The sequence below is a fragment of the Pseudopipra pipra genome, chromosome 1 (genome assembly GCF_036250125.1).
Source record: "Pseudopipra pipra isolate bDixPip1 chromosome 1, bDixPip1.hap1, whole genome shotgun sequence".
Lineage (NCBI taxonomy): Eukaryota > Metazoa > Chordata > Aves > Passeriformes > Pipridae > Pseudopipra > Pseudopipra pipra.
The window spans coordinates 133,949,121-133,964,016 of NC_087549.1; the positions used below are offsets into that span (position 1 = coordinate 133,949,121).

Here is a 14,896-nt window from a genome sequence, read left to right on the forward strand (position 1 = left end):
ATTATTCATAAGTCGTAACTTAAATTCTTCTCTTGATGTGGCAACCATTCTAATTTTCTATGAGATATCAAATAAATACGGTAAGAAGAATAACTTTGTTAACCATAATAAAAGCCCAGACAGGTGACCATATGCATATATTTATTTATTTTTTAAACTATGTGTTTTGTTTTGTTTATGAATCACTGAAGTTCATGAAAAATGTCTCTGATATGTTTTTGGCTTTTTGGAACCTTTTATGCAGGTTGGCATATAGAACACTCAATGAGGTTCATGAACTTGTGTGTAATTTATTCTGTTCAAAGTCTTTGCAATTTCAGTTGTCTATGTTGCAGTTCATTGAATGGTGGTTTTATAACAGGGATGGGAGGGTGTGGCCTTATCATGTGTTAAATTTGTGAGTAGCCCCTATTCAAGACAATGGGTGTCATGGACTTTGCTCTGACTTACTGTGGCTGTTACGAGCTCTGAGCAGCATCATTTAATTGCCTTCTTTTTTTTTAATACTAGCTGAAAGCAATAAACTATGCTACTCTGAGAAAACAGTTTATTTGTTCTTTTTCTCTTTCTTGTTTGCTTACACTCCCTCTCATTGAAGCAGAGGGATCCTTTATTACTTTGTGATGGAGAAGCTGGATTTGTAGCCCTCTATTTCACTGTAACTTTGAAAGCAGAGTGATAGTGCTTTGCATATCTGTCTTTGTGTCCCTGGAAGATATGTAATATACTTTCCAGTCCTTGGAGTGTCTTTGGCCTAAGAATGAATTAATACAATACAATTCTGAGACATCAAGTGAAAGTCTACATTTTTTGGCATAGATTTTACAAGTCTCAATCACCTTTTCATTTCTTCTCAATATGTTTGCAGCATTAACATTGTGCATGAGCTCAGTTCTCAGCTGACTCTTAAAAAGCCCTTTTCTTAACGTGATTCTCTGTTTTCAGTTTTTCTGTAATTCTAGATTCCTTAAACTTCTGTTAACAGGCATGGAGCCTCCTGACGCAAAGATATTTAAAGTAAATAAATAAATGTAATCCTCTGGTTAATAAGAACGAATATATGTCACTGTAAATATTTCTTTCAGGTCTTTTTCTCTGTATTGATTGGAGCTTTCAGTATTGGACAGACTGCTCCAAGCATAGAGGCATTTGCTAGTGCAAGAGGAGCTGCCTATGTGATCTTTAATATAATAGACAATGTGAGTATCCTTGCCCTTCTTATCATTTCAAAACTTCTTTTGAAGATAAGAGACCTTTCTTTTTAAAGACAGGCACTATTTATGGAAATGAAATCAATCAGATTAAATAACTGTGTAAAATAAGCAGAAATATATAGATAAAACCAGACAGAATATGTAATTATTAGTCAGTTCCTCTTTGTCTTTTAGAATTATCAGTCCTTGCTTCAAAGGTAAAAGTACTGCATCTCTGAATCACTTGGTTTCAAAGGGTATCCTCTAATGTTTTTATCATGAAGGACATGTCTGTGGTGCTGTAATCACATGATTATAGACAGTGTAGGTATATGAGCATAGTTTTCATGGTATCAGTGACACCAATGGTAGTGTGAGTGCCAGCAAATCAATAAAACACAACCTGGTAAACTGGATATGTACCTCAACTGCCAAGAGATTCTAAAATCAGAGAAGCTGTGATTTTGCTGGCTAATGAAGCTCTATGAAATGCAATTGAATGTTTTGGATTATTGTTAAGGTATACTTCAAGTTCTAGACCCACTCTGGATGGAAACAAACGCATTGATAATTAAGAAATCTGCTTCTGAGTAATGATCAGCAGATCAATTGTTTCTCAGACAAATTGTTTCAGCAGAAAGGCCAAAGCTATAAATGAACAGCTCGTTAGAGATGATGTACTCAGGTTAATCATCAGGCAGTGAAATGAATCTCAGATTATGGCTAGCTGTGGGTACAGTCTTAAGGACATTTGCTAAATTCACACAAAAGCTTAATGGAAAAATTACAAAAGTATTCTTGCATAAACCTATCATCAATGCAGCAATGAGGGAGCAAAACATCATGCAATATATTTCTTTCAGAAATCTCAACTAAATTACTTAAAACCCACATTTAATGTCTCTGAAGAGTAATGGTGCACTCCAGGACTTCTTTATGAAAAAAAATGGGGGTGTGTGTTGTATTTTATTTCACACAGGAACCTCAAATTGACAGTTACTCAGAGGCAGGTTACAAACCGGACTACATTAAAGGAAACTTGGAATTCGAAAATGTTTACTTCAATTATCCATCCAGACCAGATGTTGAGGTATGTAAATGACACTTTATATATATTAGAGCTAAACATATAGATGATTTGTTGGGAAAAAAAATCATTAAGAAGTGACATAAATTATGTTATATTGAAAATATAACAATTCCAAGTTGATTCTATAATGTATATAAAACTACCTTGCCATCACAGTGATTTTAGCTAGATATAGTTACACCTTAGCCAAACATGTTAAGTTTTCTGAGTAACTTTCTGTCTGAAGCTATAGTAAGCGTGGCTATGCAAAAAACCATAAATATGTATTTCTATCAGAACCTAAACTTACACTGTTTAGTGTGTAAACTAACCCAACTGTTTGTGTATTGTAATAATAATGAGATCGTGGGTTTCAGAGTACTTGCAGAGCAGCTCTCTGATGACTGTGTGTGAGAAAGCAGATCCAGCAAGGACTTGCTATACATGGAATAGAGATCAGAATCTGTATTTGTCTGTCTAGCCAGAGAATAAGTTTGCTTTTTGAAGCACTGTCATAAATCCATAGTTTGATTCAGTGGAGATGGAAGACATTTCAATGATTTCTGAAAATGTTTTCATGGGCAGTGTCTTTGCACTATGTAATTATTTCCTTCCTTACCTTGAAGGAAAATCACTGGCCATGATAAAACAATCTTTCTTACTTTTGATAGGCAGGAAGAAAAGACACAGAGCTTTTAACAATGACTTTTACATAGCTTCCCTGTAGTTTGCATGGTGCATTAGAAAGAATGTGAGGCAACAGAATACAGGAATATCACATCATGTTGCATTTCTATACTATATTTTAGTTTTGGTAGTAATGTTATTTTGTCATAGTGTATTTTGTCATATGAACTGGTTCATGAGAGAGGTAATTGTGAAGTGTGTTGTATAACACCTTGATATTGGACCAATTGTGATGTAAATGTAAGGAAATTAAGCTGAAATCATGTTATCCAAAATTTAAACCCACGTTTACAAATTTTATTTTGTACCAGATTCTGCTACAAATACAAAGGGTATTTTATTGTAGTCTTTATATTTTCATCAAATTTACACTGTTATTTCTACATACTGTTATGTTTTTGATTACTTTTCCTATATGCACAGATACTGAAGGGCTTGAATCTCAAGATTAGTTCTGGCCAGACAGTGGCCCTGGTTGGCAGCAGTGGCTGTGGGAAAAGTACAACTGTTCAGCTCATCCAGAGATTTTATGATCCCAAGGAAGGCACGGTAGGATACTACCTCAAGTGAGCTGACTGCTCTGTATGTCACACTTGTTGAAAGCCTAGTTCTGGCCTCACTCACCTTGTTCCAATGCTATGGTGAAGTCTTGCCTAAAAAGGCATGTGCCAGCATGGAAAGAGAGGTTCCTTGGTCAAAACGCTCAGTAAACAATTTTTGTCTGCTTCCTTATGATTAGGTTACCATTGATGGGCAGGATATTAAGACCTTGAATGTAAGATATCTGCGGGAGATTATCGGTGTGGTGAATCAGGAGCCCGTGCTCTTTGCTACCACTATTGCAGAAAATATTCGTTATGGCCGTGAGGACGTCACCATGGAAGAGATTGAAAAAGCTACCAAGGAAGCCAATGCTTATGACTTCATCATGAAGCTGCCCAATGTAAGCAGACCAGTTCTCCTGCTGAAACAATTTCTTCTAAACCCTCCTGTGCCAAATAGTTCCTTAGGAGGAACGCTTGTTAAGAGAAGAAGCTATCCTTGGAGCTGTGAATATGCAAAGCTATGCAGAGGTTCTCGTAACTTTTGAGAAAAATGTTAAATTTATATCTTCAGGTCATGATTTGGCAGGTATTTGAAGAACTATTAGAATTCCAGGAACACAAATGATTAGGCGGGTTTATCCAAGTACGCATTTATTCCTGTAAAGGAAGGGGTGATTCTTTTCTTTACACTGCCTGTCTTTGCTGGCAGTACTGTACCACTGAGTGTTTTGAATGCGTGTGGTTGTCTTGTAGAAGTTTGAAACCGTGGTTGGAGAAAGAGGGGCACAGCTGAGTGGAGGCCAGAAACAAAGAATAGCAATTGCCCGAGCTCTGGTTCGCAATCCTAAAATTCTTCTGCTTGATGAGGCAACATCAGCTTTGGATACTGAGAGTGAATCAGTTGTGCAGGCAGCACTGGACAAGGTCAGTAGTGTTTTAAAATGAAGCAGGTAAGCAGGAGCCTAATATTTACTTTTTTCCCTGACTTTTGTTGAAAATAGAGATGCATCAAACAAGAAAGGTAAACTTTGATTTGGCAAATGTTCTTTGTAAGGAGAATTTTTGAGATCCTGCAAGTATTACAGAGAGGAATCTTATTTCAAGCAAGAAGATGGAATCATATTTTCTGCATTATTAAGCTTAAATCAACATTTTCTTGGTGTAAATACCATCCTCTGTTATTATCTGTCTTACTGACATGCGTATTGTTGTCAGTCACCTGCTTAATTAACTCATGAAGCCTAACAGAAAAAATAAGCATTACCAGCATGTCATAATTGTTTGTAGCAGTGACTTGGCTTGAAATACTCCAAGGAAACACTTGCTTCAGTTAACATGAATTCTTCTAGGTGCTTCTTTTGTTCTTAGTGTAGAACTGTCTTGATAATGGACAGCTCATCCATCATGCAACTCAGGAGTCTCTATATTTACCTTACAAATTTCTATCCTTGTGAACCTTTGCAGAAGACCTAGGGACTTATAGAATCAGAGTGGTTTGGGTTGGAAAGGATCTTTAAAGATTATCTAGTCTCCACATGGAACAAGGACACGGCCACTAGATCAGGTTGCTCAGAGCCCCATCCAAGCTGGTCTTGAACACTTCCAGTGGTGGGGCATCCACGACGCTTGGCAACCTGTTCCAGTGTCTCACCACCCTCATCGTAAAAATTTTTTCCTTATATCTGATCTAAATCTACATCTACCCTCTTTCAGTTTAAAACCATTGTCCTTTGTCCTGTTACTACAGGCCTTGGTAAAAATCTCTCACCTGGTGGTCATAATGGTGGTCACCCTTTAGGTACTGAAAGGCTTCAATGAGGTCTCCCGGGAGCCTTCTTTTCTCCAGGCTGAACCCCAGCTCTCTTAGCCTGTCTGCATAGGAGAGGTCTGTTAGCTCTCTCGTAGTTTTTGTGGTCTTCCTCAGAACTCGCAGTATTCCAGGTGGGATCTCAACAGAGGAGAGTAAAGAGGGAGAATCTCCTCCCTCAGTCTGCTGGCCACGCCTCTTTAGATGTAACCCAAGTTACAGTTGGCTTTCTGGACTGCAAGCACACATTGTCAGCTCGTGTCCAGTTTTTCATCCACTACTATTCCAAAGCCTTTCTCTGCAGAGCTGCTCTCAATCCATCTGTATTGATGTTGAGGATTGCCTTGACCCAGGTGCAGGGCCTTTCTCCTGGCCTTGTTGAACTTCATGGGGTTCACGTGGCTTCACTCCTCAAGCTTGCTGGAGACCTGCATGCTATCCCCTCCCTCACGTGAATAAGGTGCACCTCTCAGCTTGATGTCATTTGTAAATTTACTGAGTGTGCACTCAATCCCATTTATCTATGCCAATGAGGAAGATATTAAATAGTATGGGTGCCAGTATGGACTCCTGAGTGATGTCACTGAGGATGAACTCCATCTGTTTTCCAACAAAATTCCACTGCTTGGGATCATTACTTTGATTAGTTAAGCTAAAATTTGCTTGATCACTTTCACACAGCCTCATAATTAAAATGGCAAGCTCTGACATTTGAAACATTAGGCGTAATATGTTTCTAAATATCCAGAGACAGGTAGATAGTTGAACTAATTTTACATGAAATAGTAGGAGGTTTTATTTTCATTGTAGCTACTTGAGTTAACAATGGCTTAGAGCTTAAAACACTGAATTTTTTAAAATATGAGTGTGAAGTATTCTCTAATGCTTCTGTGTATAAATTATTTTCCATGAATTTTAAGGTTTAAATTGAGAACTGTGGGCTTAAATATAAAACCTTCTAGCATTTTTAAAATTTTAAGGTTTGTAACATTCTAAAATTTTAAATATTGAGAATTTTGTTTAGATATTTGTGATCAATAATGTAGGATGTACATGTGCCGCGGTGAAAGATTGTCTCCGCTTCATTTTCAGGGTAAAGATTATATTTCTGCTTTAAGGTGCTCTTTGAAATATGCTTTGAAATCTTTCTGGCAAGTTATATTTTCTGTGAACTCTTTCAGTGTTTACTTTAGGTCTTATTCAACTCTAGTATGCAGAGGAACACTTTTTGAATTTACTTAGAAACACTCATATTAAACTTTGCTATTTCTAGGCAAGGGAAGGACGCACCACAGTTGTAGTGGCTCATCGGCTGTCAACAGTCCGAAATGCAGATCATATAGCTGTGTTTGAAGGTGGAGTTGTCGCAGAGCAAGGAAATCACGTTAAACTGCTTGAGAGGAAGGGAATCTACTACAAACTTGTTAACATGCAGGTACTTTTCTTGCTAGCTGTTGCCTCATTTTGGTTTTTGTTTTCCTCACCCACAGTCATTGTATGCTATCAGAAGTATGAGGAATTCTGCAGAATTTGTTAGCAGCCAAAAAAAAAAGTGCTTTGACAGGAGAACAGTAATTTGAGAAAGGAGACCACTAGTCTTGATACAATACCTATTTAAACCCAGGATAGTACATTTTTAATCCTCTAGGTATTTAAACCTGAAAGATTATTTTATAATTTCCTTTTATGCAGATAATGTAGAGCAGATGACTACAGGAGGTTGCTATTCCATTTCTTGTTCTTAATCTATGATATAAGGTAAAATAGAGTAGCTGATACTCAAGGAATAGAGCAGGCATATTTTAAGCTGTTTGTTTATATTCCTTCATACTGAATTTCTTTCTAAAGAAAAAAATGTGGAGGAATAGAGGAAAAAGAAAAATAATCCAGCTATGCTAAGTGTTGTTTTGTTGCTAATATGTTTTGAAGTTACGTAGACAGAAAAAAAACGGGTTTAGAAATTATAATAAATATCAGAAATGTATTAATTATTAAGTAAAGACCAAAATACTTTGATATTTACATCCCAATGTCCCATGTGACCATTAGGTTATAGCAGAGCTTCACTTTGTTTTACTGCATAACCACCATGTCCAATAAAGAAACTGAAACTGCCTCCTCAATATGTCAGATGGAAAAGAGTAAACCAGACCAATTAAAATATTTCTTCATAAAATATAAGAATGCATTTGGTTACCTTAGATGAAAAGTAACTTTGTATCCAAGCAGATGTGATTATGGGAAAAATGAGGAAATATAAAATGGAAAGAAAATTGAAAACCAAAAAAAAAGAAAATAAACAAAAAATGGAAAGCAAGAAAAAAGTTATTTTTATTAGTAGTTCAAAAAGCAGGAAGAAATAAGAACTTTCTGGAAAAAAATAAACATATGTTGAAGGCAACTTTGACTCCAGCTACTAATAAAACCTTAGGCGTGGGTAAAGCTTTATTTATTCTGTCAAAGAGACTGGCAAAACTATCACCAAAAGTAAGGCTCTTTTCCAGACTGCTAAAATTTTTCAGTCAAACTCTCTTTTTGACCTGTTTCATCCTGAACTTTCATACTCCATTTAAAGTCAAGAATTGCGAAGAGTGTTCTGTTGTAAAGAGGGTTCATTTTTTATCTCTTCATGAATAAACAGTGTATACCCTGAGAACCCAAGATGAGTGCAAATGGTTTACCCTCAATGTAAAATTCTGTTAGTAGTTAATTCATAAAAAGAAAGAGCAGCCACTTTCACTCCCCTGCTGTCCCCTTAGTAATAAGTATTTTCTTGAGAGGTGCGATACCCATATGAATAAAGCTCTGAAGACAGAGATCTACTAAAATATAATATAGATTTTCATATCTCCTTTAAAGCATTATATGTTGTTTCCCCCATATCTCTTTCAACTGAAACAAAGTTACTTTTAGTTTGATTACCTTATAATTTTGAAAGTAATATATGCATAATTAATCTTAGCATCACATTCTTCCCACTTTTAGGCAATAGAAGCTGAAGTTCCCTCATCAGAAAAAGATGAGAATGCACTAAGTGTCCAAAAACGTGAATCTGAACCAGAATCTGAAGAATCCCTATCAAGAGGATTGAGAAGACGATCAACTCGGAGAAGCATGAAAAAGCCAGGAGAGCAAGATGATGGTCCTGATGAGAAAAAAAGTTCACCTGTAAGTATCTTTGCAGAGATGTTAGTCAATTTGATTCCTTTGAAAGATGTATGTTAAATTCATTCTCCTGCTCAAGAAAGTTACAGGAAGAAGGAGGCATTTGATAGGGGTGAAAAAACCATGAGAATTTTTAAATTCTAAATAGCCTTCAACTGTTAATATTCATAGCTTGTTGTTTTATTCTCAACATGAATGATAATACAAATAAAATGGAACTTTAAAAGTCTATAACAAGGTTGATGGGTTTATTATTGAAAATCAATTAAGTTTAAAAGAAATATGTATATTTGCATAATATACTGACATAGTCTATACGGGTTAAACATTCATTTCTGGGTCAGCAACAGAGCATTTGGCCCAACATACAACTCTTACAACAAAACTTGCAAAAAAAACCCCTCAAATATGATTGCGTTCATATTTACAGTGATTACTTTGCTGTTATAAATGCTTAGTAAACAATTACTTCAATTAATCTAGTCATGGATTACACACAGCAATATGCCCAGAATTAATAGTTCAGTCACCATTGACCAATACCAAGAGTATTCACCAACAAAAATCACATAAATAAACTAATATACAATGACAAGAGCCGTAGATGTAGTGTAACAGCTCTTTCTTCCTTGTATTAGAATAATAAAAAGAAATGTTACAATCAGCTTTTTGCAGTTTTGTACGTTTATCCATGTTATTAAAAGGTATACATTTTTACTTCCTCTGAGTAGATTCTGAGAGGAGGAAATTGACTATTAATCTCTCTTTTTCTCCCTATTTCTCCAAATACGTTCATGCCTGTCCTAACAGAATTTCCATTTTTTAGGAGGAAGAATTACCTCCAGCTTCATTTATGAAAATTATGAAGTTGAACAAAACTGAATGGCCATACTTTGTAGCTGGAATCTTATGTGCAGTTATCAATGGAGCTTTACAACCTGGATTTGCGATCATATTTTCTGAAATTATAGGGGTAAGTTGGAGTAAAATATACCAAAAACTATATTCACACAAAATTTGTTTCTAATAAAATTAGATTTAAAGCAATCACTGCATAATGAAGTTGAGGAATGGATGAAGCACTATTGCAAATATCTGAAAAATTATATGAAATTTACAAAATCCTAAAAATCTTGCTATAACCTGAATTTTGCTTGCTATACTTGTAATCATATGTAACATATGCTCAAATTTTATACGAATGCCAATGACCACCAAACTTAGTTATTGAGAAAATGGGAGTATTTTAGATTGTTAGTTGATTTTAAAAAATGTTGTTTTAAATATTGTTTTTATAGGTTTTTTCAGAAACGGACAAGGACATTTTAAGAGAACAGAGCAACTTATATTCACTGCTGTTTTTAGTACTTGGGATAATTTCCTTTTTTACTTTCTTTTTTCAGGTATGTTTTATTATTTTTACTTTATTATAATTGTTCATCATCTTTTACAAATCAGTTCTGAAATATACTAAAAATTTGCATCTTCATAATACACGTCTCCAACTCAAACCAGAACCTGTAGTTATGGTTCTAGATGAGTCTTGTGCTGAAACCTTTTTGACCTAGAGCTTCTCATGTGTTAGAGACCTTCCAACCTATTCAGACCTCTGAACTTCAGAACTTGCCCTCTTAATCACCAGCCAAACACATCTCACCTAAGAACCAACCCCTCCAGCCATTACCACTCCCTTCTCACCCTCAAGCCTTCCTGCTTGAATCTGTTTGTGATTGAAAATCTACCAATCTCTTGCCTTAGTTCTCCAATTTTTTAGCTCCCTAAGCCTTTTCCTGTTCAAGCCTTACCTTACGGGAGTCTCCAAAAGATTCCCAGGCCCAATTCATCAGGCAACACTTATTGTCCTGATATTCAGCTCCTTCTGCTGAAATACTAGTGGTTTTACCTGCTACAGCAGTGCCACATAAAAAATTTAAAAAAATAAAAGTAATCATAATTTCATGTATAGTCTGGTTTATAATGTCTGAATATGTTTGTATAGTTTTATCTGTTAAATGAACCTACACAGTGAAATAAGAAGGTGCGCTTGGGACAGCAGTATAAACAGTCTTGCAAAAACCTTCTGATTTATTTATGGGATTGTCTTGCAAGAAGGCCTTGAGTACAGAAGACTGAGTTGTATATGGCTATGATAGGTTTGCTCAGTTTATAAATGTTCAGACAATGTTTTAAATACGAGTGATGCGTTTGACTTCAGTGAGTCCAGGTTGCCCTACTATTGTTGACTTAAAATGAATGGCCTAAATGCTACTTCTTTAAATCTGACATAGGTCAACTCATACAAATGAAGTCAAAGGGTTGATTTTCCTTGAAGCATGGTGGTGAAATATTGCTATGCTGCCTGTATTATTTTCAGAAAGAATATTTGAATGTCTGTACTGTGAGCCTGCTAGAATTTATGCATATTAAACGTGGGTTTTTATTTGCTTTGCGCAAACAGGACTGCAATATTTTGTGCTTCAATGTTGTAGAGACGATGTATCTAAAATACTTATTGAATAAACACACTGTAATAGTATGCTAAGCATTGTATCTTTTCTCAAATAGGGTTTCACATTTGGCAAATCTGGAGAAATTCTTACAATGAGGCTTCGATTCATGGCATTTAAAGCAATGCTTAGACAGGTAAAGATAATAAATATTTTGAACTTCGGGGTTTTAAAAACAATTCATTGTAATTAAATGCAATTATTTTTATAATAATGTAATAATGGTAATTTAATAATTAACTATTAAATTAAAATTTTCAATTTAATAATTGAAATGTAATCATTAAATGTAACAAAATAATTAATTGTATTGGTATAATAATAATTGGTAGAATTATATAATTGGTATAATTGTTGACTGTATTTGTATAAAATAACTGTATAATACATCATTCTACCATATTAGGACTTGTCTACAGAGATAATTGTTTAAATCAGTTTTTAAATCAATTTGGTTAGTTACATGTGGTTAAGCAAAATATCCTTAAAAGAAGGGTCTTAAGTCAATACAAGAGCTTTTTAAGTGCTCCTTGCAAGGACTAAGATTTACAGCCAAGCTACTACAGCTCCACAAGTTGATGTGCACCAGCAGTACCCCACTGTCTGTTCGTTTACCTGCTTTGTTTTCTTGGTGCCCTTTCTCCTGTAAAGAAATGCAACACAGCTTACATTGTAACTCTTATTTCATAATGTCTGATTTAAACTGGGATATGTATAGACATGGTTTTGTTTATAAATTGGAAGTCTCTGTCAAGGAGCCCCCAAATCCATAATTTTTGTTTGTTAACACAATAATAAGGTTGTATATTGAAATCTAAAGCCACTTTCAGAGAATTAAAATATAAATATTTCATAATATTTTAAAGTAATTCATGTAGGTATCTAAGACAGCCTTAATTTTGCATGATTTCAGGATCAGTATTTTAGACTTTGAAATATGCAATAGAATAGTTATGGGGTTTTATTCTTGCTCATAAAGCTACATGTAGACACAGAATTTGATTCATGTCAATATGACTATTTGCAATGCGACAGAAAACTCTTGTAGTCTGCAAAACTATGACTTATAGGTCAGCCATACTCCAAATCTAATGAAAAAGCAATCTTTCAATTGAGCCTTGAGGTCAGAATGCCAGTAATACTTTACCAGGACTTAATTCAATGCATACTACACATGAAATTTTAAATCAGATACTGGGTCACACGGTGAATAAATTATAAACTGTGTACCTGACCCCAACAATTAATGAAGGAATTAAACATAATTAAACATGCAGAGCTGAGGCACGGCCATATACACAGTCTTCTGACACTGAACCCAGTTCTATCAGGCAGACCCTGGATTTACTTTGCAGTTTACATGAAATGTCCAAACACTGCTCTTAAAAATAATGTTTCTTATTGTAGGATATGGGCTGGTTTGATAATCCAAAAAATAGCACTGGAGCACTAACTACAAGACTTGCTAATGATGCCTCACAAGTGAAAGGAGTAAGTAAAATTTTGGTTTGGTATTTTTCATATTTGCTTTAGCATATAGCAAAGTTGCAGCTTGGGTGTGACTGGTTGATAACAGTCTCAACTTTGACAACTAAAATTTACTGTAATACAATAGTTGGTAGAGAATGCACAGAGAATGTATTATAACAGTAATGATAATATATGTTTACAAAAAAATTTCCAAGTAAACCTTTTCTAAAGTTTACTATTGTGCTGTATTGTGATCTTCATTATTAAACAAATCTATTGGGAATCTCTTATCTAAGAAATCTGTTTAAAGAGGTCTTATTCACCTAAAGACGTGCATCTAAATTTGTTCTGCTTAGGACCTCCTGCTACTTTTCTGATGACATAGATTCCTTAATTAAAAAAAAAAAATATGCAAGCAATAGGCTTTTTTTCCTCTGTTACTTTTTGGAGTTTCTTTAAAAATAAATTGTGGATTTTCAGGGGTCTGTAATACCAAGCCAAAGTACACTGAATGGAATTATTAGTATATGCTTAAGTAAATTTTTACTTCTCCAAGAAGTTACGAGGTGGTTTTTTTTCTGAAATGAAGAATTCTGAAGTATCTTTGGCTTTATTTCTATTGGAGAAGTTAAACATTTAATTTTCTTTTTCATTGGGCTTTGTGTGATGACTTATAAAGTAAGTGTATGATCTACAAAATAGGACTGATTTTAATGTGAAGATGTACATGTGAATATGTATGGAGGTTAAAGTTTGTTCAGCTCGAAGAGCAGAATTTAGAAATTGTGGTGTACATTTAAGTAATCAGCACATGGTAAAAGAAGAAATAAATGTGATCTAGGTATTTTTATACAAAAACATTTAAGAAACTCCTATTTTGAAAAAGCTGAGTTAAGACTTTTTAAATAGTGCCTTGAGAATCAGGAATATTGTGGGTGAAAATGCTTTTCTTATTTAAATCACAGTTACTTTAGTAAGAAATGCCTTTTTTCTTCTTCCAGGCAACTGGTGTCAGACTAGCATTAATTGCCCAAAACATAGCCAACCTGGGGACTGGAATTATTATATCATTAATATATGGCTGGCAGCTGACCCTGCTGCTTTTAGCTGTTGTGCCCATCATTGCAGTGGCAGGAATGATTGAAATGAAGATGTTAGCTGGGCATGCTAAGAAAGACAAAAAAGAGCTGGAAGCTGCAGGAAAGGTGGGTTTAGAGAAATTTATCTATTTCTGTATAATATATACAGTCATGTTTACCAAAGTATTGTTACTGGATGTATTACTTCCAAATACAGAACAATTCATAATATATAACTTCCAGAGATAGCTAAACTCCATGTAGTTACACTAGTAGACCTACAGAGCATCACACCTCTTCAATAATAATTGAAGAATTATGTTATTAACCAATATATATATTTATAGCTGATAAATCCCTGAATGTGCTAAACGCTATTCAGGCACATTCCTTTCTCATTCCTGTTCTGATCATCTTTGTTTTCCTTTATTTTGCAACACTCTTCATTTTGACATTCTCTTTCATTTGTTTTTTTTCCCTGTCATCCCTTTTTGGCATGTCATCTGTCTTATGTTTATTATATTGCTCTTTTTTTTTCCCCTCCTTCATCTTATTGGTGTTTGCAGGGATAATATGCATATACCCACTGGTTTCTGAGTCTGTTTGCCATTCCTTTCTTTCCTGAGTGGAAGAGAAAGATGAGAACTGAAAAGTAAGAAGGCTAGACTCTTGTTTAACAAATTAAATGAAGGCATTTAATGTCACTTCATTCCAAAAATTCTTTTGGGACAGAACAACTATTTCATCACTTCCCAGATAATTGCTTTCTTCAAGGTAAAACTTTTCTAAAATTTCTTCCTATGTCCTACTGTTTTTAAACTGAGAGGAAAATCATTTATCTAAGACCATGCACATAAGGAATAGTACTAATATTCAGATTTGGTGTTTAAATATATGTGTCTGCATGTGTTCTAGCAGTGTAATGTCATCTTGTAGTTACTTGAGGTGCCATAGAGTTGGGTGGCCTCCAGTTGCCATTTCAGAAGGGTCTGGGTCTACTCTGTGCTCTATGTTGTATCTGCCATGCCTTACCCAAATGTTTTGAGTATCCTAGACCATCTCCAAGGGCACAAGTCACCTGCATGTAGGCAACTAGATTAGAGTCCTTCCCACTCCAATCAATGATTTTGGAGAAGCAGACTAAGTAGGCACACCGTGCATAGACAGATGAATTGCTTTCTGGTTATGTTGAATAGGTATCCACTGACCCTCCCAGTAACTCCTGTTGACTAAATGAGGTTTATTTCCTTCCTTCCATCATGTCTGTAGATAAAGTTGCTGAAAAACATTTTTGTCCCTCCAAGGCCACAGGAAATTGTGCAGAATGATCTTTCCACGGGCTTTTTCATACAAGCCAAAGAATGCAATTCCTTT

The 14,896-nt window shown here is 35.1% G+C and overlaps 1 protein-coding gene and 1 long non-coding RNA gene across 4 annotated transcripts in view; one reads left to right on the plus strand and one right to left on the minus strand.

Moving 5' to 3' along the window:
• Positions 1–14,896, plus strand: part of ABCB1 (ATP binding cassette subfamily B member 1) — a 51,557-nt gene that overhangs the window by 25,682 nt on the left and 10,979 nt on the right. For all 3 annotated transcript variants that reach the window (XM_064678602.1, XM_064678593.1, XM_064678610.1), the window contains 12 exons: positions 1,086–1,199; positions 2,173–2,283; positions 3,373–3,498; positions 3,689–3,892; positions 4,248–4,418; positions 6,575–6,736; positions 8,287–8,469; positions 9,293–9,439; positions 9,765–9,869; positions 11,032–11,109; positions 12,381–12,464; positions 13,445–13,648. In XM_064678602.1, coding sequence (XP_064534672.1) covers positions 1,086–1,199; positions 2,173–2,283; positions 3,373–3,498; positions 3,689–3,892; positions 4,248–4,418; positions 6,575–6,736; positions 8,287–8,469; positions 9,293–9,439; positions 9,765–9,869; positions 11,032–11,109; positions 12,381–12,464; positions 13,445–13,648 — 1,689 coding nt within the window. The remainder of the gene's footprint in view (positions 1–1,085; positions 1,200–2,172; positions 2,284–3,372; positions 3,499–3,688; positions 3,893–4,247; positions 4,419–6,574; positions 6,737–8,286; positions 8,470–9,292; positions 9,440–9,764; positions 9,870–11,031; positions 11,110–12,380; positions 12,465–13,444; positions 13,649–14,896) is intronic.
• Positions 9,782–14,896, minus strand: part of LOC135425969 (uncharacterized) — a 66,928-nt gene continuing 61,813 nt past the window's right edge. Inside the window, exon 2 of the long non-coding RNA XR_010435809.1 lies at positions 9,782–10,036. This is a non-coding gene — a long non-coding RNA (uncharacterized LOC135425969). The remainder of the gene's footprint in view (positions 10,037–14,896) is intronic.